At 32.2% G+C, this 23,060-nt stretch overlaps 4 protein-coding genes across 14 annotated transcripts; 3 read left to right on the top strand and 1 right to left on the bottom strand.

Moving 5' to 3' along the window:
* The first annotated feature begins 189 nt into the window (after positions 1 to 189).
* LOC126756201 (outer dynein arm-docking complex subunit 4) lies at positions 190 to 5,001 on the top strand. Of its 4 annotated transcripts, none has more exons than XM_050469082.1 (3): positions 190 to 297; positions 863 to 997; positions 3,364 to 4,955. In XM_050469082.1, exons 2-3 carry the CDS (start codon positions 869 to 871, stop codon positions 4,024 to 4,026), a joined length of 792 nt encoding a protein of 263 aa, XP_050325039.1. In that variant the 5' UTR covers positions 190 to 297; positions 863 to 868; the 3' UTR covers positions 4,027 to 4,955. The 4 variants fall into 4 exon arrangements, with proteins under 4 accessions (XP_050325039.1, XP_050325038.1, XP_050325037.1 ...); XM_050469081.1 differs by lacking the exon at positions 190 to 297 and adding an exon at positions 665 to 774; XM_050469080.1 differs by lacking the exon at positions 190 to 297 and adding an exon at positions 691 to 800.
* LOC126756196 (synaptojanin-1) lies at positions 4,117 to 16,658 on the bottom strand. Of its 3 annotated transcripts, none has more exons than XM_050469065.1 (6): positions 16,403 to 16,658; positions 10,972 to 11,709; positions 8,617 to 10,049; positions 7,015 to 7,524; positions 5,866 to 6,940; positions 4,117 to 5,261 (listed from the first exon to the last, which is right to left on the bottom strand). In XM_050469065.1, exons 2-5 carry the CDS (start codon positions 11,645 to 11,647, stop codon positions 5,867 to 5,869), a joined length of 3,693 nt encoding a protein of 1,230 aa, XP_050325022.1. In that variant the 5' UTR covers positions 11,648 to 11,709; positions 16,403 to 16,658; the 3' UTR covers positions 4,117 to 5,261; position 5,866. The 3 variants fall into 3 exon arrangements, with proteins under 3 accessions (XP_050325022.1, XP_050325023.1, XP_050325024.1); XM_050469066.1 differs by having other exon boundaries at positions 16,411 to 16,658; XM_050469067.1 differs by lacking the exon at positions 4,117 to 5,261 and adding an exon at positions 5,268 to 5,800.
* Positions 16,659 to 17,850: 1,192 nt separating this feature from the next.
* Positions 17,851 to 20,201, top strand: LOC126756198 (damage-control phosphatase ARMT1-like). Of its 2 annotated transcripts, none has more exons than XM_050469072.1 (8): positions 17,851 to 18,039; positions 18,101 to 18,284; positions 18,357 to 18,462; positions 18,618 to 18,708; positions 18,779 to 19,047; positions 19,100 to 19,563; positions 19,625 to 19,764; positions 19,823 to 20,201. In XM_050469072.1, exons 2-8 carry the CDS (start codon positions 18,178 to 18,180, stop codon positions 20,020 to 20,022), a joined length of 1,377 nt encoding a protein of 458 aa, XP_050325029.1. In that variant the 5' UTR covers positions 17,851 to 18,039; positions 18,101 to 18,177; the 3' UTR covers positions 20,023 to 20,201. The 2 variants fall into 2 exon arrangements, with proteins under 2 accessions (XP_050325029.1, XP_050325028.1); XM_050469071.1 differs by having other exon boundaries at positions 17,859 to 18,039; positions 18,618 to 18,714.
* A 102-nt stretch (positions 20,202 to 20,303) lies between these two features.
* LOC126756200 (damage-control phosphatase ARMT1-like) lies at positions 20,304 to 23,060 on the top strand. Of its 5 annotated transcripts, none has more exons than XM_050469074.1 (8): positions 20,304 to 20,523; positions 20,885 to 20,980; positions 21,042 to 21,144; positions 21,566 to 21,662; positions 21,719 to 21,993; positions 22,055 to 22,518; positions 22,588 to 22,727; positions 22,790 to 23,060. In XM_050469074.1, the coding sequence occupies exons 1-8, from the start codon at positions 20,510 to 20,512 to the stop codon at positions 22,960 to 22,962; spliced, it is 1,362 nt and encodes a 453-aa protein (XP_050325031.1). In that variant the 5' UTR covers positions 20,304 to 20,509; the 3' UTR covers positions 22,963 to 23,060. The 5 variants fall into 5 exon arrangements, with proteins under 5 accessions (XP_050325031.1, XP_050325030.1, XP_050325034.1 ...); XM_050469073.1 differs by having other exon boundaries at positions 21,039 to 21,144; XM_050469077.1 differs by lacking the exon at positions 20,304 to 20,523 and adding an exon at positions 20,532 to 20,629 and having other exon boundaries at positions 20,864 to 20,980; positions 21,039 to 21,144.

The following is a 23,060-nucleotide window of genomic DNA, read 5'->3' as shown; positions in this document are numbered from 1 at the left end:
TGAAGAGAATTAAGCGGGGAAACCGGTTGAAAGACCGACAAGCAGGCAAAGCAACAACTACTCAAACTTACGAGTTAATATAAAACTACATAGTCATAGTTAATGGTTGTTTATTAAATTTTATTACTGCTTGTCATAGCATGCAACCTAGATGAATTGGTGCACTTCTAAATGTCATCATTTCCGAATTTGCGTGTTTGTGTAAATATTACTCAGTGGTGAAGGCATCCCTGTAGAGCAAAATAAAACGCAGTTTATATAGCTCAAATCAGCAGATAAACTAATTATTTTACCTCGGTAGTCTGGCAAATATATTATATTTCATCGATTTGTAATTGTACACTGATGCTTACAAGTTGAAGATTTGAATCAGAATAATAAATTTAGTCAGGTCTACTTCTGCAATATTTTTGTTTAAGTTATATTTTCGCTTTTTCATCTACATACTACGTACACACATGCACATTTTTCGCAAAATAAAATTTACCATAGGGATATATATATTACAATTAAACATTTTATTCAGAGAAATATTTGGAGTTTTATACATACTCGTATATTAAAAGCAAGCCTAAGAAAATATAATTCATGTTTTTAAATTGGGATCATTTCCTACAAGCTATCTTATTTACATACTTTTGAATGCGTTGATTTCCACAGTCGAAGTTTTCCTTGAAAAAGTTTTTTGCCATTTATTCAAGTATTTTTTTGTCCCATTTGATTACATTTCATTAAGCACCAAGTAAACAATTAACTTCAAATATTCGCCAACTTGTCAGTATCTCGGAAGCAATAGCTATGTAAAGTCATTCGGTTGGCATAAAAAATAAATATAATTTTGTATATTTAACGTTTTTTATAGTGCATAATGCCGCGTAGAAGAAATAAAGTCGACCCGTTGGAGGAACTGGAGACCTGCATTAAACTGTTATGTGATCAGTCTCACAATCATATGAAAGTTCGAGAATACGATAAAGCTTTAATAGGTTACAATAAGGTACTTAATGCAAAAGACGGTGAAGTTTAAATCACAAAAAGCTAAATTTATTTATTTATTAAATATTTACAAAATACAAATTTTACTTCCCAATATTTAAGTAAATTCGGAGTTCTGGACTAAAGGAACATCGCCCTTCGGAACAGATTATGTGAATACATCATACCATAGAAATATCAGAGAATCCAATATTCGTTTAAATAAATGTATCATTAGCAGAACTGTATACATAAATAATGCCTAATTTTTTATTTATTAAATTTTTTTCATGGTGTTAACAAAACAAATAGGCACTTAATTTGTTATTTTATTTTATTTCCTATTAGCGCATGTGAATTTTCAAAGCAAGTATTTTCGATACAGATGATCAAGGCAAGGGGAGGAAATTTTAGTGTAAAGCAATTTTTGTGTCATAATTTTGAAACACATGATCGTAGACCGTTACTATTCACTTGGTAATGCTTTCATTTACCTACATATGTATGTATAAATAAAGATTCTTCTTTCGTTTCATTGTCGTGTAGCTCGTCTGGTAGAATGTTTTCAGATCTTTTAGTGTTTATTAATTGTTCTAATTATCCATCTATCTATCAACTAAGCCGATATGAATATATAATGTAGTAAACAAGTACAAATATCAAGTGATACCCGTTAAGTTGCAGTAAAAAAGATTCCGACAGAAAATTCTCCCATTTCCTTTTTAAAGTATGCTCATACATATAACTTTTAACTGAACACACAATTAATTCGGTCTTAGATCATTGAAAACCACATTTTACCTAAAACCACAATTAATATTTAACACAAACAAGATTTAGTTGGAATAAACAAAAATTTTTCCCCTAGTTCTCAAGAATTTCATTATTATAAATTAACTTAGGTTCTGAAATCATTTAATTAATTATATTATTTTGCGAGCTTCTTACGTCTCATCATCTTTAAAAAGTAACGTTTTGAATTAAAAAAAATCTGCCTGACGGATTGATCTTTGAACGGAACTTAATTGTGAATTAAGTTGCCTAACAGTAACTCTGGGGATATATATACATACATATATGGATTAAATAGTGATCATAGCAGATAATACTACGAAATTACAAAATGAAAGTATTATGCAACACAACGTCATGTAACTCACAAATTCGTAGACGTTTATCGTCTATTAGGCTATTAAAATTAAACCTAAATTGCAATTAATTCATACATTTGCACAAATTCGTAGTAATTTTAGCCGAATGTGTACAATATATAATTTTCCAAATCTGGTAGATTAGCTATCGATTATCACATGTTCCCAAGCAACACAAACTTTAATTTCACTTAACAACGCGTATTTCACATTAGGGTTGTATAATATATTAAATAGCATTAATCATCGAAGGAAAGCAAATCTCGACATTTGTCAATTTCTTGACTTAGCTAGCTCTTAGATATCAATACTACCAAATTATAATAAGATAAAATATATATATACAATTGTATAGGAAAATATGTCCTAAAAAGGATTTATTTATTGTGTTAGAATTTAGATAATTATACGCTCATGTACATTTTAACTTCCGTCCCACCCATATGATTTTTTCTCGAGCAATAACCTAATACAGATATGCTTGTGGATTCATTGAACAAATTTTAAACGTAAATGTTGAATGGAAAATTCAGTTTTAGCATATTCATAGGCGTATTTTTTGGATCAAACTTCTTTCCGCCAATATGTCAAGTGTTATGAAAAACATTTTAGATGTTGATAAAGAACAAGAATTACTTCAAAGTTTTATAAGAATCGGAATAACTGCAGACGAAGAGTCAATAGATGAATCATCACGCAAACTAAATCAAGCCCGGTACTATTCTTCGCCACGTACAAGACATTCTTATAATGGGAAAAGCTTGTCTAACGCTATCCCAGGTGGCCGAAATTTAAATAGCAATCGCAAGACTGTAAAATTTGCTGACGATGTAGAAAAAAGTGGAGTTGGAGGTCGCGGAAACCGTATTGAGGCAGAATTGCGTGCTGCGCGAAGAAAAACCGAGGATCAATTATTAAAAAAAAAAACAAAAGAAAATTTTGTAGACTTCTATACTGATAAAGATAGAGCAGCAGCTGTAAGCGCCGGCACTTACGACATTAAACAAAGCCTGCAAATAAAACATAAACAGGATCGTAATGAAATCATGCAAATACCGGATGAGGCAGACATTAATTCCATTATAGCATTGGGGTTGAAAGAAATTAAAAACGCCAATCCAGAAAACGCCGTATATTTCTTTTCACAGGTTCGAGCAATTGGAACTAGTCTTAATAATTACTCATACAATTTATTATAAAATTTTATATTAAACGTATCCTTTATTTACATTTTCAGGCTCTCGAACTAAATGGAACTGACATAAATGCGTTGGTTTCTCGAAGTAAATGTTACCTTTTGCTAGGGGAGCCATCAAAAGCATTACAGGATGCGGAAACTGCACTCACTGAAGACAAAAATAATATTCGAGCAATTTTCCAAAAAGCAGAATCCCTCTATTTTCTTGGTCAATTCGAACAGAGTCTAATGTTCTTCCACCAAGGCTTACGCGCACGTCCCGAATTATCTTCCTTTCGATTGGGTGTTCAAAAAACTCAAGAAGCCATTGAGAATACTATAGGAACTAGTAAATGTTCATCGCTCAACATTGCACTCAAGTCTGCGAATAATAAAATTTCTACTAAATCTAACAGCAATAAACAATCTCAAAAAAATGTACAACATTCGAATCGCCCAAAACTATCCAGAGACGAAATTGAACGACTCAACGCTCGCAAATTGTTAGGTGAATTATGCGTTGACAAGGAGTATTTAGAAAAACTGTTGAAACACCCGGATTTAGTTCGAGCCGATACAAACTCGGAAAATATTTCCAATCATGCAAATGAAGCTGTTAACTTTCTAATAAAACGACAAGAATTTTGGCGACAACAACGTCCTTGTACATCACTCACAAGTTACAAAAACCTTCCCCAAGAACCTCTACCAGACTGGTTTTAGAACAATTTTATATAAGTGAATTACTAGAAACTTTACATATCTATATACATACATATATGGGTTAGCTCAACATAATCAAACTAAAGGAAATTGCAATATTAGTATATTGATTTATTATAGCTTTATTTATATGTATATGCGTTTTTACAATGTAACATTTATAGGGATTATAATTAACATTTTCAAATGTGCATGGGCTTTCGCCTATACTTATTTAATTATAAATTTTAACCAAAGACAAGCAATTTTTTATATGTCATTACAATGCACAAATATCATGCTAAATTAAGCCTTAGGATTCTACGTTCACATACTGAGATTAATATGTTATAAGTAGTGGATTTTACTAGCAGCAACAATAACTTCCTGACCTGCATGTTTACATTGCTATATTTATTTATACTATAAAATACTTTCAACAATATCAACATAAACGCATTTGTTTATGTAATTTAACTTTGTTATTTGGTTTAACTTAATTGAATTGAATTTTATTTTCTTTAACAATTAAGCAAACTTAGTATAAATATACATATCTAAATTTGTTTCATTTAATTGCATTTGAGCTTTTCTGACTAGTTTTACCTTAAGTGGCTACAGGCTACATTTTTGGATAGCGAATATTATACTCTTTTAAAAGTTTATCTGATAAATTCAATTGTATTACGGAATGTCAGCTTTTGTATTGCAGTCTATTTCTATTAAAAATAAACTATAAAAATATAGAACTAATAAAGAAACTATAGAACTAATAACTTAGATATAATTATCATAATAATTATGGTTTTACATTCAATTTTATAGCTCCAGCAACACCACTTGAACAATAATAATGTGATGGTTTAAAACTTTATACTACATACGTATGTAGATACCTAAAATACGCATCATATAATACGCTTGCAAATAACAACTGAAAAGCAAATAAATCTGAAGTTTTACTAATGCAATAAAGAAATAAGTACGTATGAAAAACGTTTTAATTTTTCTTCATATTTCTATTTATTTGGCATAAAAGTTCTTTCTTTTTAAAATTTTTCATTGTGATGAAATTCATAAAATAGCTATGCCAGGTTCCCATAGAAGTTGAAGATATAACACTTTTTTATTATTATTTTCATGTTGCAGAAATAAATCCATTAATGCCTCAAAGTAAGTATTATTACATCAAATTTGCTACAATCAATACAATAACACGGGAAAGGAGTATAAGCGTGCGATGTTGAAATTAGTACCTGACAAATATATAAATAGTAATATAAAAGTTTTAATTGCTTAGTTTTAAAAAAAATATTAAAAAGTATATTAGTGTATACATGTACATATATAGGCTAAGGAAACGGTTTCGTCCCCGGGTTAATTATCCAGTGTCGGATTGCATTAAAGAAATTCCAGAATAAGTTGACGAAGTATCAAAAAAGTTAAAAGACGTTAATGTTGATATATCAACCAAAACTGTTTCATAAAAATGTCTATTCATACCTAAAAGAAATCACACATTTTTGGTAGCCCCATACTCAATATTTTAACTTAACGTTATTTGCCTAACGGTACAAAGCCAAACAAAGTGGCGAAAATAATATTTCATTGATTTTTAGCTCACGGTTACTCAAATCTCATAGAAAAGTATACGCACTTAATGATACTTCACATTTTAAGTGATACAGTATGAAATTAACTAGAACCAGTTCGAAAATGGTTCATTTACCATCAAAACATATTATGCAAGATTTATTCTTCAAAGAATGCAAACTCAGGTATTGTGAAGATATAACTAAGAATATAAAATATAATTATGTAAAAATAAGTGAAAAGTACATATATCTTTTTAGTACTTACTTCAATTGTTATTGCCTGGTCGAGTAGGAAGTGGTGGTGCATTTCCACTGCGATTGGGTATGGGTGGAGGTCCGCGCCGCGCCGGCAAAGGTGGTGGAGGACCTATTGGTGTCGAATGTGTTCCTACTACTTGTCTACGAGGACTTTCAACAGAAGCAATGGGAGCAATTTCTTGGTTTGCAATTGATGGAAATGGAGGTGGTGGATGTCTAGGCGCTGGCATTTCTTCTTGTATTTCTTCATATATGTTAGCACTACCATCGTAAAAAGTTGAAGTACCTTCTTGTTTCGGTTGACGTATTGGTGTGGATACTGGTGTAGAATTTTTGCTTTGCCTTGGAGGAGTAGGGGGGAATTGTCCATCGGGAAACTCAACTGGTGAAACTGCAGATGACGAATGTAATGGAGAACATTGTTGAGTTTCAGTTGGTGACTGTGATTTAGAAGACGAAATACTTTCATTGCTAGACGTTTTATTGTTCTTTTGATTGTTTTGAGGCGAAATTGGTAAGGGCTGTAAGGGTTGTGTCATTAAAGGTTTGGAGAGTTTAGATTGCACCATATCAGGGACGACACTAATAACTCCAACGTGTGGATGATGACGAGGCGAACTTTTTGGTGACAGTGGCATAGGTGGGCGAGCTGGTGCTGGTCGCCCAGGAGGCTGTTTAGAACGTCTCGGAATGTCAGGTGAACTACTGAATAACTGTGCTTGTTCTTGAGGATTCGAGCACAAGGGTATTGTGTTGGTTGTGCACAACTCAATTTCATTGTCAACTAATGGCTGCCAATTTGCAGTCTTTAGTTGAAGTTGTAGCTCCAAACCACAAATACGAATATATTTTTTATTACTCGCATGTAATGCTGATTCACCATCTCGAAATGTTACCCACATTGTGTCCTCTACATATCGAACCAAAGTAACTTCACCCAACTTCGACAATTCCTGAATAAGGGTAGACATGACTGCTTCGTCATAGATAGTTGGCCCGTCGTCACAAACGACATCCTCTTTTACGTGCACCACAATGGTAGAATCAGGTGGACCTAAGTCTCTTATAACCTGTTCAAAAACCTAAAAACATCAAAGGATAAAACAAAAATGTATGCAATTACAAAAACAAGAAAAATATTTATGTTTCTCCAAACCTCGCGTCGACGCTGTGAATCAATTTCCACAATTTCTGCATCAATAATGGCAATAACTGGGCGATGGTCACTTTGCTTCAACTCTGAGCGACCATAATGAATAAGTCTTCCTGGATTCCATTCGACACTATTGACATCTGTTTCTGCTGCCAAAGCTTTACGTCGACGCCATAATACACGATCAGTCCAAGCAGGTGCACGTTGTTTTTCTGACGTATCATATTCATCACTAAACAAATCATATTTGTACGTAGGATCGAAATTGATTTCTCCTTCAAGAAAATCGCTGAAGACATTGCCCGCTTCTTGCTCCTTACGCAGCTGATCATTCAACAGTACAGATGTGAGATCTTCGTTCTGTATAGCTTCTTTCAAATCATCCTTTTCCATGTCGATTCTATAGTTAAAATCTCCACACCAAAATACCCAATCATGCGACTTTAGAGTACGTCCCATTGGAAACGCTAACTTTCTGGTTATTTCAGCATAATCTGCGTTACGCTCAGCAACCTATAATTAATTTAAAAAGAAACTTATGTGGAAACGTTTTGAACACTTATATGGAATTTATATTTTTATATGTATATGGGAAGTAGAAGTGATTGTTGTCCGATTTCGCCCATTTTCAAATCGAAACATAAGAAAATCAAAATAATGTGCCAAATTTGGTCAGAATTGGTCAAGTAGTTCCTGAGATATCAATCAATATCAACTAGATATCAATTTCTTATGAAACGCTTTTGTATAATCTAGGGTGTAAAATTTAATATTAATTTAAGATTTTGTATAATATAAAATGAAGTGCTTCGAGATAGCACACTATAAAGATGAAAAAACTATAAGTAAAATGAGTACTGCGAGGGCGGACAATCGAATACAACCAACAACGAACTGATCAAACTTGTGCGGCATTGGAAGCATAATAAATCTGATTTTTTTGTTGATATGTCACATAGATATATTAAACTTGAATCCATAATTTCAATGCAGGTTCAAACCACAGTTATTCGTCTGGACTATACCGCATAATCAACAATTAATAAAGTTATATGATATATATTTTCATTCACTATGTTGAAGATGTAGAATTCAACTACTAGCTCTCGATTACTAGAATGTTGCAGTAACGAAATAACGTAAAAACGGTCTCATTAAAATAAAAGTAAGAAGTTTACGTTTCATCAAAACAGTACACAGTGCAACAAAAAAGGAATTCAATAACAAATTACCAGAATTAGGCTTAAACTTTTTTTTGCATACACTTATTCTCTGAAACTGAGCATCTGTGATTTTTGTCTGTTCTCAGATCTGAAGAGAATAGATGTCGTTGGTAGTTATTTAAAACGAATTTCCATACAACGTGTTTTTCTTTAAACCGATATAAATGTTTTAATCTGTCTATTAGATGTACATACATTTAAATACAACTACATATGTATGTGGGTATTGTAAAAAACCTATTCCAAACAGATACAACTGCGTCTAACTCAAGCTTAAAAGTCATTCAAATATATAGTAGCATTTGAGTTATACCATTATAACTTTTATAAAAACCGTTAACTAAATATTAATATAAAGAACTAAGTATCTATTATCTATTACCTGTGATTGACCAGCAGCAAAATGAGCGCAGACGAAGCACATCGAACTTCCATGAAAAACAAAGCGTATCGCACATGCTCCCTTATTTCCAGTGGTGCCCCCTAGTCCCGTTTTAACACAATCAATGGCAACATCACGAATAAATGGCGCATGCTCAGGTCGAACATATATATATAAACACACACCTACTAATTGTTGATATGTGAGAAGGACATAATCATTATCTCGAGAAATAGTCTTTTGTAATTCCTCTGCCCATAATTTGGCATTATCTGTGCTGGCAGCTACAATGTTAGAGGCATTCAAATCAACGATCTCTTGAAAACCAATCGCATATATATCAACCGGATCGCAGGCGTTCTCCGATGGATTGTTCACGTTGACTAGAGCCTTAGCTCGTGCCAATGCGTGGCAATCAAGTAACCAATCAGACAAAGAGTCTTTAAAAACAATGCTTCTAAAATGTTTACCACCGTTTACATTATAGGTACCAACTGCGACGCGACAGGTACGCGGAACTACATACTCAGCAAAGCGTTTGCACATTTCCCTCAAAACTGTAGTTGGCGCATGCAGCATATTCGATGGCAATAATATTCGAGCTCGATCAGCTAATTCTGACGATAGTGTTGATCCAAGTAATAAAATATCAATTGCTTCCTGTTTTGAATTATCTAACAAATTATTCTGTATAGTACGAGCGGCAGATCGTGCTCCGTCCATTAGTTTGGAGCCACCTTGTATAGCTCCAGTACCTGCATAGATTTTACTAACTTCATTACCGTTATTTACCCACATTTGCCGAAATATTTCTTCAAATCTGGAGAAATTTTGTTTTTTCTCTCCCAACTTTAAAGCTTCAATTTGTTGATTGAGCATGTCTAAGCCCAAGAACGTTTGAACGCAATTGGTGCGGTCCAAACAATCGAGGCAATTAGTGCGAATAACACCAAATTGTTCACGTAGTGCTTGCCCTTGGGAAGCATGGAAAAATCCATAGTTTACACCGCAAACTCCTAAGCGCTCTTTCAGTTTCAAAAGCGCACCAAAATTACCACCTCGACACTCTTGATGATAATCAAATATAATATGTGAAACATCTTTGTGGGTGGACATATTATGGTGTTTTTGGAATTCATTGCTTAACATTGCCTCACCTTCCTTACTACCAATCATCGAAGTACCCAAAAGGTTTATAATCGCCTGATATCCGTACCGTTGTTTCATCATCACCATATGACGATCAAATGCTGCCGCAGAAGCTTCAAACCCTCGTGATAATTTCACTTTGTGTGAGCCAACTTGTACACCTGGTTGCTCCCAAAAAAGAGGAACCGATCCACGTGTTTGAATATAACTAGTCACATCACTATCCACATATATAACCTGTTCGGTCTCAACAAAGTTAGCAACATGCCCCTCATCGTTGGTGCCTTAAGAAGAGGTATAATTATGAAATAAAATATATCATAATAGCAGATAGTATAACAGAACATACATTTTGTTAAAAAAATATATTAAATTTTAATGTTGGTGAAAATATTCCTAAAATACAGTTTTTAATTTAAATATAAGTTTCTGAAATTTAAAAAAAAAAAAATAAGTAAATTGAATATATTTTCACTAAAGCACTAAATTATATAAGGAAAAAACTTTATTGCCGGGTTTTCCAATAAGGATGATATGATTTCAAAGTTTTCTTTCGGCCATTTTTAATATGATCTGTAATTTTTTCTTCATTATAGTCAGTAATGTTTACAATTTATCGTAGAAAGAGATACGCAAGAGGAAACATTTACATATTATTCAATTTTATTATCAAAATAAACGTTCTCCAATTGCCGAATTGTCGCTTTTTGTCGAATTAATAAGCAAAACTGTCGATTCTTGTGCAAAGATCCACAAATTATTCTTGAACAACCATTACATTCACCTAAATTGGCACGTAGGTGTGGTTTTTGGTTCAATAAAATCATCGGTACCGGTACGTACTTCTTTCGAAATGAAGTTGGTGACACCGTTAACGTATTCTTTATGGCTGTAATTGGAAGAAGTTAATCTTGACAACATCTGGTTCCAAAAAGACTGGGCGCCGTGCCACACAGCACGTGCATCAACCAAATTATTGCGAGAAAAGTGTGGAGATTCGATTATTTCAAGAAATCGTGACATTGAATGGCCTCGAAGAAGTTTTATTTTAACACCATTAGACTACTTCTGGTAGGGTTATTTTAAGTCATTGATTACACTAACAATTAGTGTGTTTTTTTTTAAAGAAATCATGTCAGTCTTATTAGAAAATCCTGTATTCATATATAGAGTTTAGATTCGGTATACAAAACATTCATTACATACCTCGAACATTAAATCGTGTGCCGGCACGCTCGCAACTTAATCGAGATATGATGGCGGCGCGGGCCTGTTTAGCTCCAACATACACCGTGCGAACTTCCACAGAACCACACATTGCCTTCAGGAGCCATGATTGACAATCTACACCGAAACGGAGCATATGTATGTGCATCATTCGATTCCAAAAGAAACGATTGTCAGTCTCAGATATCTTTTGCCTCCGTTGAGCACATAAAGTTATATCAAACTTTTGTAAACTACTCATCATCGAAGGATTCGAATGTGCAAAGTAAAAAGTTCCCGAGTTCAACAGCTTGCGACACTCCGATATTTTGTCTTCATTCGGAGCTGCATTTTGCAAAGCCACGAATTGTGTCTGCGTAATTCGAAAAACTTCAACATCACAGATTTTTCCCATTGAGACACAGCCAGTGACAAGCACCAGAAACAAAACAGTACTTTCTCCCGCATTTAGTTGCAGCACACCAAGACAACCGTAAGCATCACACAATTTTGCATACTGCTTTCGTATTACATCAGTTTCCTGAGTGGAGAGCAAAGCGACCGCATGAGATTCAAAAAGAATGCTATCACTCTTATTTCGATGCTCTAAAAGAACGCTATAAGGTGATGGTGGAATAGATTTTTCCAGCACCCGCATGACCTTTGACATTGCCATTTCTTAATAAAACTTTATATATTCAGTTCTGCCAATTTTTTGTTTTTCACCGGCTAAGACATCTGAAATAAAATAAAAACCGTATATAATGTAAACTATAACAAAACCTTAATACAACTATTGAAGATTTGGAAGTATTCTCACAAGTTAATTTATACTGTATTTTTTTAAAAATAGAGTTTGTTGTTTAATTTTAAATATTTCCAAGTTTAGAGTCCAAGTAAATTCGTATACCTTCTGGCTGATTGATATACAACTTTTTTCGTAGTACTATAGTTTTTTCACCTAACGGTTGTTTGTGTCCTAACTCATTAAAGAACTACGTCAGAAACTTGCATTTTGCAAAAGTAGTGCCTTCAAAGTGTGCTATCTTCCTTTCGAAAGAGGAAAAATTCATTTCCCTTTTTACCGAAAATATCCCCCACTCTGTGGAATACATAAATGAAATTCGAGGAGACTCTCTGTCATAATAATGTGCCGTTGCACAGTGGTCGGTCTTGTATGGAATCAGCGGCCAAAAATACTTCCACTGCATATATAAAAGTGAAACTTTTGCCAAAGCTTTTTAAAATCTCCCTCTCCCGTTTTCCACTCTGCCACCCCCCCATGGTAACAAATTTTAATTAATTATATTAAATTAAAAAATTTGATAAACGAAAAAAGGATTTTTTTAATATTATTCAACTAAATCAAAAACTGATTTTAATAAAATTGATTTACTTTTGCATGATAGTTTCTTTGACTGGTGATAAAAGGATCTAAGCTCAAAAGCAATCGGTTTAGCAAGTCCTGATGTGTAGCGATCCGTTAGTTTTTTCATGTATGATGGAGTCGATACATCTTAACGTCCTTATTGCTTGACTCAGCAGATTCTTATGAGAGCTCTACAATTGAAACTGGTGCATAGTGAATAACATTAGGAGCGTGAATTAAAATTTTACGGACTGACGAAGGAAGATAATACCAGAAATATTTTGAAGTTAATTCCTTTGCAGGAGCTAGCGCAAATCTAATGCATTGAGGGTTTATTAAACTCATTCCTTTTGAAATTGAATTCCAACAGGACGGCAATAGCGGGTGGACGAAGGTCTTTCTGCAGTTTTTCCAAATTTGTTTGTGCTCTTCATCATTTTGCGATTTTATTATCAGTTATACAGGGACATATGCCGTGATAAATAAATTATTGTCTTCCAAATTATTATTTTCAAATTTCTGCTTATATTCGCTCTGACCAGAATTGCCATCAAAGCCACATATTCCTATTGATAATAGGTAATTAGAGGACTCATTCCGTTCATTAATTACATTTCTGACACAATGTGGTCCAAAAATTTTTTTATATCAACTTCAACATCAGATTCTGAGATCTTTATTGGCTCAGGATAACTGTTTTTCCTTTGAAACTTTTTAAGTTAATATCAAGTTTTTTGTTAACGAAGCTTTTAATAAGTAAATAATGAAGCTTTATTAAATTTGCTTCGGTGATAAATGATATTTCTTCACACATTTTCTAAACACTAGAATTCAAAAATACATATATAGGCGTGAAAGTTTACACCAATATGATGTGCCTAAATAAAAGTACGTAGAAAACAAACATTTGATAAAAGTGAGAAAATGATAAAATGAAAACCAAAGCTAAAATATGTGTATATATGTATGATGAAAAAAAAAAATAAAAACAATAAAATATGCACGAATATACTTACATACACATAAATACAAAAAAATTATAAAAAATAACTCACAAAAAATCGCATGCCTGGTAGAATAACATGAATAATAAAGAAAGTTGCAAAAAGTTGCAGCTGAAATCAAAAGCATAGACTTAGAAAACATTAACTAATATAAACAAACTTGATTTATTTAAGGGCGAGACAGGGATCATAACAATCGCAATTTAATTTATTATAAGAGCTAATTTTTAAGCTATTTTCACTGCACAGTCCGTGTGTTTCTATTGCCTCAATTCTCTTGCTTTTCGTAGCCCCTACGAATGGGATAGACCAAAAATGTATTTACCGGTAGTTTTATTGGTGTTTTAAGAAATAGCCTTGATGCAAACAGTGGTAAATTTCAAACTTTTATTTTTTTATTTTTGGCCTATGAAATCGACCAGTGTACGTTGTTTCAAAAATGGCTAACATCGGGGTATTTCTTGTTGATTTCATAACGTATTATATATTGGTCAATATAAAGAAATTCAGAGGACGTTTTTTTTGATAACATTGTGTCCTTGTGTGGACAGAAATCGAGTTAATCCTCCTGCTTCCTTATAAATAATAAAATTTATTTTCAACTACAGTTTTTTTTCTATCTTATATATCGGCCAATAAGTAATCAATCTTAGAAAAATTAAGTGAATGTATAAAATTGTATATATATAATTGTAGTTAGTTTAGAGTCAAAAATGGGTGAAATACCCCATGTTATATTTGACAGCAAAAGTTTAAAATGTCGTATTAATATGTATGTATGTACATATATAATGTTATGTAGCGAATCATAATAAATAAAAACAAAAACACAATTTCGAATTGGTGATACGTTGTCCAGCATCTTAGATATAGTGATTTCCTACTTAGCAAACTATATACCGAATATATTAGTCAATGTAAGAGTTATTTTAATAAAAATGCGAGGACATACATATTGTATATTTACTACCATATTTATCATTCAGAAGTGACATTGTGTGACAAGGGGCAGGGGGGGGTCAAAACCTTTGTGACATCACATTTCAAAGCATAAGGATGGACAATTTTTTACAGCTACTATATGAAATCTCGAATCTGTGGCTTCAATTTTAGGTCCAGACCAAGTATTTTTTATCAGTGGATGATATAGCACGTGTATCTTTAGGCATTACAGCAGCAAATGCTCAAGCGCCAATATTAATGCACCCTGATTACCGTGTTCAATTGTCAGATCATGATTTTGTCGTCACTGAAAAACATAAGCTTATTCCATCGGTGTATGCGGGAATTCTAAATAAAAAAGATGGTGAAGGATCACCTGAAGCTGTAACATACTCATACTACATATGTATGTAGCTATTCGTAATGGAAAACATTCATCTTCCAATGCAGACACTCATGCCACTGACGTTCACAAGCTTACTGAATTACCGATCTTTAAAAACATGATCCGAACTAAAGAAGGTTTTGTATAGTTCAAAATGTGACAACTTGTGACAAGGACGGGGGGAGGAGTTAAAAAGTCCTTAAATTCGTGTGACGTAATTTATGGATGGCCCCTTAGTGTGCCCTTTCGAACAATCACTGATTTTACGATTTTTTTGTAATGTTTAAATTAACTAACCGGTCCAGTTTTTTTAATTTTAAAAAGATTTATACTGAATACAAAAGAATTTTTATGTTTATTTAGTGGGTGTATAATAGTTAAATAAATTGTTGAGATGACACGTAAAAAAGTTCCTGTACGATGTCCACGATTGCGGCCGCAAAAGAATTTTTATGTTTATTTAGTGGGTGTATAATAGTTAAATAAATTGTTGAGATGGCACGTAAAAAAGTTCCTGTACGATGTCCACGATTGCGGCCGCAATTTCGATCTAAAAAAAATCCAAAAAGATTATTAATCGGTAGGATTTCTCCATTCTTAAAAGGAAGAGTTTTGAAGATAGTTCCAATTTGGATAGAAAATGTTGTCATTGCAGAAGAATGACAAGAAGATTTTCTGTTACCGGAAGTAACAGAAAATCTTCTCAATTCAATGTCGCGACGTGTGCAAGTCATAATTAGAGCAAATGGAAAACATACAAAGTACGAAAAATATGTTTCCATCATTTATTGTTATTTTGTATACTTTCTTTTGACGGCAGAAGTATGACCTATTTTAGGCTTTCATATTGTTGTAAGAATTTTGTTTTTGTTTTTTCATCAATTTGAAGAGTATTAAACACCATTTAAAAAAATGTAAATAGTTACATTATATCACTTAGCAAAAACTGAAATAAAACAAGCAATGTAATAAACAAGTGTTGTACACTTTCTTTTAACGCTGGCTTTATATACCTGTACTTCTGAAAAACAGTTGTTTAAGAAATTTAAAAAAAAAATTAATTAATTTAAATGGATTGTTTATGTAGCGGTGGAAAGCACCTGAGAAATAATTGTGCGCGTGCTCTCGAATAGACAGTTTCGTATTCCTGACCGTCATCAAAATAATTTGAATGCAATTTTAGAGTTTCCAATATATAGTAACCCTGCCATTGTCTTTTATGCTGGGTCTTTTACAGTACATTACTTTGTTTCCTTATGGTAGAATATAAAACTACAATTGTTAAACAGAACTAACACATTATAGATATGTACATGAAAAAATACGTCGGATTTTAGTAAACTGCACTGAGCATAACGTCATTAACTTAATATCATTCGGATTTATATTTACATACTAGCTAACTTCCCACAATGAAGACATAAGTTATATTATAGAACGATTCAGTACATCCGGTCATGGAGTTCTCCGAATGCTAAGTTGAGCCATTGCATATTTCTTCTAACGGTAGTAATTTGTAATACAATATAAGTAAATGTATACACATCCACACATATATAAATGCAATCATATTATTTGCCTAAAATTATAAAATACATACATATGTAATATGTATATTCTTTGATCAGAAAAATCTGAAAACCTATAGGGGTTTTTTGTAAATGTGTATCCCTCACATTTTGGAGGACATACATATGTATAATTTACAATAGATTTTTTATATGTAAATACCATATTACTAAATAATATCCGCCCTCCGAAACTCCAGTCGAAAAAACGCCAATATGTTATAGATTTTTCACAAAACTACAGAGCTCACTATACCGTGCAAATTTAAATTTCTTGTTGATGCAAATTATATTTTCATTTTATGTACATAACGATTTATCCAATAAAATCAAGTATAATTGCACAATTATTTTGGAATAAAAAGTGCGAAAATTCACTCAACTAAAAGAAATCGTAAAGTTTTGCGAATTTGACAATTATTTCCATCGTGGTGTAATAGTAGTACAACCGTGGTGGATTTTTATAGATATCGGGTGATTTTTTAAGAGCTTGATAACTTTTTAAAAAAAAAAAACGCATAAAATTTGCAAAATCTCATCGGTTCTTTATTTGAAACGTTAGATTGGTTCATGACATTTACTTTTTGAAGATAATTTCATTTAAATGTTGACCGCGGCTGCGTCTTGGGTGGTCCATTCGGAAAGTCCAATTTTGGGCAACTTTTTCGAGCATTTCGGCCGGAATAGCCCGAATTTCTTCGGAAATGTTGTCTTCCAAAGCTGGAATAGTTGCTGGCTTATTTCTGTAGACTTTAGACTTGACGTAGCCCCACAAAAAATAGTCTAAAGGCGTTAAATCGCATGATCTTGGTGGCCAACTTACGGGTCCATTTCTTGAGATGAATTGTTCTCCGAAGTTTTCCCTCAAAATGGCCATAGAATCGCGAACTGTGTGGCATGTAGCGCCATCTTGTTGAAACCACATGTCAACCAAGTTCAGTTCTTCCATTTTTGGCAACAAAAAGTTTGTTAGCATCGAACGATAGCGATCGCCATTCACCGTAACGTTGCGTCCAACAGCATCTTTGAAAAAATACGGTCCAATGATTCCACCAGCGTACAAACCACACCAAACAGTGCATTTTTCGGGATGCATGGGCAGTTGGCCACCAAGATCATGCGATTTAACGCCTTTAGACTATTTTTTGTGGGGCTACGTCAAGTCTAAAGTCTACAGAAATAAGCCAGCAACTATTCCAGCTTTGGAAGACAACATTTCCGAAGAAATTCGGGCTATTCCGGCCGAAATGCTCGAAAAAGTTGCCCAAAATTGGACTTTCCGAATGGACCACCTAAGACGCAGCCGCGGTCAACATTTAAATGAAATTATCTTCAAAAAGTAAATGTCATGAACCAATCTAACGTTTCAAATAAAGAACCGATGAGATTTTGCAAATTTTATGCGTTTTTTTTTTTTAAAAAAGTTATCAAGCTCTTAAAAAATCACCCGATATATGTTAATTGTTTCAATATTGTTTTAAGTGATGGCTAATGAACATATTTTGGAACTAACACTAGCAAATGATCAGCGTTTCAGAAAAGTTGAACAAACTGTCAACCAACAGATAGCACTAAATTTGTTATGAAGGACCGCATATTTATTTATTTAAATAGTTTTTTATCAGTTCTGTTTTAAAATATAACTTTTCCATTTTTTTAATACGGCATTACTAGTTGCAGCTCACCCATATGGTTATTGTTTACGTATAGTGGAAACCAGATGATCCAATATCAAATAAAATCTGTCAAAAAACTATAAATATCTTAAAAGATTTGTTGCGATTTAAATCAACATTTAAGGTTAGTTTAAAAAGTATAGTGTTTACATTTAAAAAAATTGTTGTATTTTTTATATTTTTAGTCGAATATTATACTATATCAAAAGTACAATTCATTCCCCGTATATCTTTTAAATAAAAAAATTCGATACCGTGGAGCATGTCCAGTTCTACTTCCAAGGCGCCTTCGACAGAATTTGACGCCAAATATGGTATTTTAAATTTAAATACCCCTCCACGCTCTCCAATGTGTGGCCGCTATAAACAGTAAATTAATTATTTAACTCTTAACTAATTGATTAAATACACATAATTATAAATAAAAAATATCTTTTGCAGGAGTTTCGCCTATTATACTTTGCGCTCGCGACTACCAGTAACACTTACAAGTATAATTGACAGTATAACAAAAGATAAGGATGAGCTGATATCAAAGTACGGTGAGGTTAGTGAGTAGTTAGAAACATTTAAAAAAGTAATTATTCGTGAAAGTAGCGATATATTATTTATTGAAAGTAAATATGTGCAAAAATATGCATTTTTTGTACATACATATGCAGATGTTTATTTATGTGTATTTGATATCTGATACATTTATAGGATTCGCGAGAAGAAATTAAAAATATTATTGGTTCCATATCAAAATTAAAGTACCAACTTCAAACTGATAAAGCTCTTGAGCCTTTTGAGGGTAATGGTACGTAAGCATTTATAGATCAAAATAGTTAATATTCATACATATATGTTATTGCTTTATTTAGAACCTGATATAGAAATTTGGAACAGCTTTATACAAAATATGGACGAAGAGAACAATAGTTTTTTTAAAACTTGCTGGCTTTACGCTGAGTGTTATATGTATCGCCGATTATCATCATTTTTCGAAAACTCTAAAACTTTAAAAAGTTTTGACTATTTTGCTAAGCAAAAACAAAATGCTCTCATTAATTCAGTTGTATGCATTGAGGAAATTCTGAATGTTCTTCAAGGTATTGAAATCACTTATGATTCATTTCGACTGATGATTAAGGTAATTTTTTACTTTATTAATGACAAAAAAATGATATTTATTTATAAAACAGCTTAATTTGTGGGGCAATCGCTGTGATCTATCTATTACATCTGGAAAGCAGGTTCAACTTGGTAACAACCCTTTTGATCTTATACGAAGCTTTGACAATAAAATTCTCATCGATAACTCGAAGTCGGTTTTTGAATGTCTAAAGTCCACAAATAGTAATAAACCAGCTGTTGTGGAATTCGTATGTGACAATGCTGGATATGAACTTTTCACTGATTTTGTCCTTGCTGATTATTTGATAAAAAGTAAATTAGTGGAAAAAGTTCGTTTTAATTTAAAAGCTATTCCTTGGTTCGTTTCCGATGCTACAATAAACGATTTAAATTGGACATTGTACTATCTTCAAAATCACTCTATACCTATTTTAAAAGAATATGGGGAAAGATGGCAAGAACTTCTGAACGATAAAAAATTTGAAATCGCTCCATTGGATTATTTTTGGACAAGCCCTTATGAATACTATAGGTAATAATGCGAAGATATGCTTAATTGCGGTTCACTAATCAAAGGCACTTTACTATTTTAGAATGTGCAACATTAACCCTGAATTATATCAGAAATTATCGGAATCCCGTCTGGTTATTTTTAAGGGAGATCTTAACTACAGAAAACTAATTGGGGATTTTTCATGGAGCTGTACGGAACAATTTATAACATGTTTAAGAGGTAAATTAATGTTGATAAACTTTTACTGACCATCACTCAATTGTTATTTGTCATAAAGGCTTTCTGCCAACGGATTTTGTAAGCTTAAGAACCGTAAAAGCTGATTTGATTTGTGGCCTATTAGAAGGACAAGCTGAAAAGGTATTTGAACTTGATCAAAACTGGATGACAACTGGAGAGTATGGCACTATACAATTTATAAGTAAACCAACCATTTATGACAAAGCAGCCATAACAAGTTCTTTAAGTATGGAGTAATTTCCAGAAGATAGCTCTTTGAGAAGAACTTTTTAGAATCTCCAGGCTATTATTTCAGTACAAGATAAGTAGTCAAATAAATCTATTTATTCTAAAATTACACTTTACTCAACAATGCATTGAGATACATTTTTTTTATTAATAAAATTATTTGTTATTGTTACATTTACTCTGCCAAATTTTTGTTTGATGTTTTATTGCTTTGAAATAAGTAAAATTCTCGCTTCATAGAGAGTTAAGAGAAAAATAAAAATTCCATTGCAAATACGACGATATGAAAAATGCCTTCTGATTCTCCTGACACATTCGTTTTTTTCTATTCTTCACTATTAGTCAAGAATTTTATATTGAGTTTGGAGAAAAAAAATTAAGAATTTGGTTAACGAAAACAGCTGACAGTTATTCTTTCCAGGTTTAGTGCAAAAAACTTTAAAAGTGTTCAGGTACTATCAGCTGTTTTCGTTTGAGTACATCTTACCATACTAAAATGTGGAAAATACTGTGGGTATATTTCACCATACTATTAACTATAAGATCTAATAAACTATATTACCTAAGTATAAAAATACGATTAATATATCAATAAAATCGAATTCGTTTCTTAAAGGTAATAAAAATTAAAACAAATGCATTATTGTAACATTGTATTTATGCTCAATAAAGCATTTAATGAAAACTGCATATATTCATATACATATGTACTTAGGTATATTTATCATGTTCCAAAACATTGATCTCTTGCATCTCTAATTTACCCTAATGAAAAGGGGCACCTTGAGATAAAGGAAACATATTGCGTCACTTTACGAATTGATCGTATTAACTGAAAGTTTTCATCTAGATTATAATTCCATAATAACAGGATAATGGCAAGTGAAGTTTTATGTAAACCGGACCCGTCATACATCATGGATATTAAAACTCCAAGGCACAATTTTCTTTCGGCTCGTTATAAACAGTATGGTATGACAAAATTTAAAAATACAAATATTAATACTCATTCATTATAAAAACAGAAGTTTTGCCTATAAAACAATGAAATTCCGATTGCCGCAAATACTACAAAATACTATTGGAGACATAACAAATAACTGTGAAAATATAATCGCTGAGTTTGGAGAGGTTGGTATTCGAGGATTAGTATAAAATTTCATAAATAAAATATTAATTGAACTTTGCAACTTTTACCACATATCTTAGAAAAAAGTAGATTAAATATATAATTGTAATTTTCCATCGTGTTAAAAAATAATAATAATACTATTAATAGGATAATATGTATATTTCTAAATATTTTCCTTAAAAAGAAAATGTATTATGTCAATGTCAATTGGACGCAATTTAATTAATATTTATCTAAATTGCTCAAATTAGTTTTATCATTTCACATTCTAAAAAATTATTATTTCACATAACTACATACACAGGTATGTTTGCATTTCAAAGTAAATGACCTTATTGCAAAGTAAATGAGATTAAATTCAAAAATCTGTAGAATATTAAAATTTATGTGGTTTTTTTAAAAGTATTTTTTCACTTTCAGGTAATGCGAAATGATATCCTTACTATTGTAGACAAGATTTTACAATTAAAATGTATACTGGAAAACGATCACGTCATGGAAACATTTGAGGGAATCGGTAAAATCATATTTGTATTATTTAGTGTTAACATTTTGATATTTATCAATTAATAGATGGTGACAAGAGGCTTTGGAATAGTTTTCTTAACGACCTGGACGATGACTCAAACACATTTTTTAAAGCATGTTGGCTATATTCTGAATGCTATATATACCGACGTTTATATTACTTCTTTGAAAATCATAAAGTACTTAAAGCATACGACTATTTTTCACAAAACAAGCAAAATGCCTTTGTAATTAGCGTAGAACCAATGCTTGAAATTATTCATGGTCTTGAAAGCATGAAAACCTGTATATCCGATGATAATTTACAAATTTTATTGAAGGTTTAACACATATAACATCAATTTATATAAGTTTTTAATTTATTTCATAATAACATTTCAGCTCAATTTATGGGGAAACCGCTGTGATTTGTCCATATCTTCGGGTAAAGAAGTAAAACTTAATGGAAATCCATTCGAACTTGTTAAAAACTTGGATAAAAGAGTCATTATTGACGAAAGCTCTCAAGTTATTGAAATTTTGAAATCAGCAGACCGGCGAAATAACATTGTTATTGAATTTATTTGTGATAATGCTGGTTATGAACTTTTTACCGATTTCATACTCGCCGACTATTTAATCGAAAGTAAATTAGCTGACAAAGTTCGATTTAACTTAAAAGCTATACCTTGGTTTATATCAGATGCAACTATCAATGACTTTCGTTGGAGTTTACAATTTATGAAGGATCATGCAACGCCTGTTTTACGAGAGTATGGAAAAAAATGGCAAAAGTTTGTTGTAGAAAATAAATTCGAAGTGGCTAATATTAATAATTTCTGGACAAGTCCCTATGAATATTATAGGTGAATTTCATTATTTTCATTGGTGCTAAACGTATGTGTATATTTATTTTGCTTACCCACCCACCGTAGGATGTCTGAAATTGATCCAGATTTGTATAAAAGGCTTTCTATATCACATTTAGTAATTTTCAAAGGCGATCTTAACTACCGAAAACTTATCAGCGACTTCTCCTGGGATTTCACAGAATCATTTGATACATGTCTGAGAGGTGAAAATTTTAATAACAAATAAAAAAGTTACAACTCTTTAAATTTCTATCTATTCATACAGGTTTTCTGCCGACAAATATTTGCAGTTTACGTACAGTTAAAGCTGATGTGATATGTGGACTTTTAGAAGGGCAATCCGATATTTTAGAAAAAGAAAGTAAGGATTGGATGATAACTGGTGAATATGGCACTATACAATGTGCAAACAAAATCAAATATTTAAATGATACGTAATAAGAAGTTGCATTCGATTTATATTGAGTATAAGATAACAAACATATAATAAAAATGCCAAATACTGGGTAAATTCAAATATGCATGGAAATATAAAA

Source organism: Bactrocera neohumeralis, chromosome 4 (assembly GCF_024586455.1).
Source record: "Bactrocera neohumeralis isolate Rockhampton chromosome 4, APGP_CSIRO_Bneo_wtdbg2-racon-allhic-juicebox.fasta_v2, whole genome shotgun sequence".
Classification (NCBI taxonomy): Eukaryota; Metazoa; Arthropoda; class Insecta; order Diptera; family Tephritidae; genus Bactrocera; species Bactrocera neohumeralis.
This window is presented reverse-complemented; position numbering and strand designations above follow the sequence as displayed.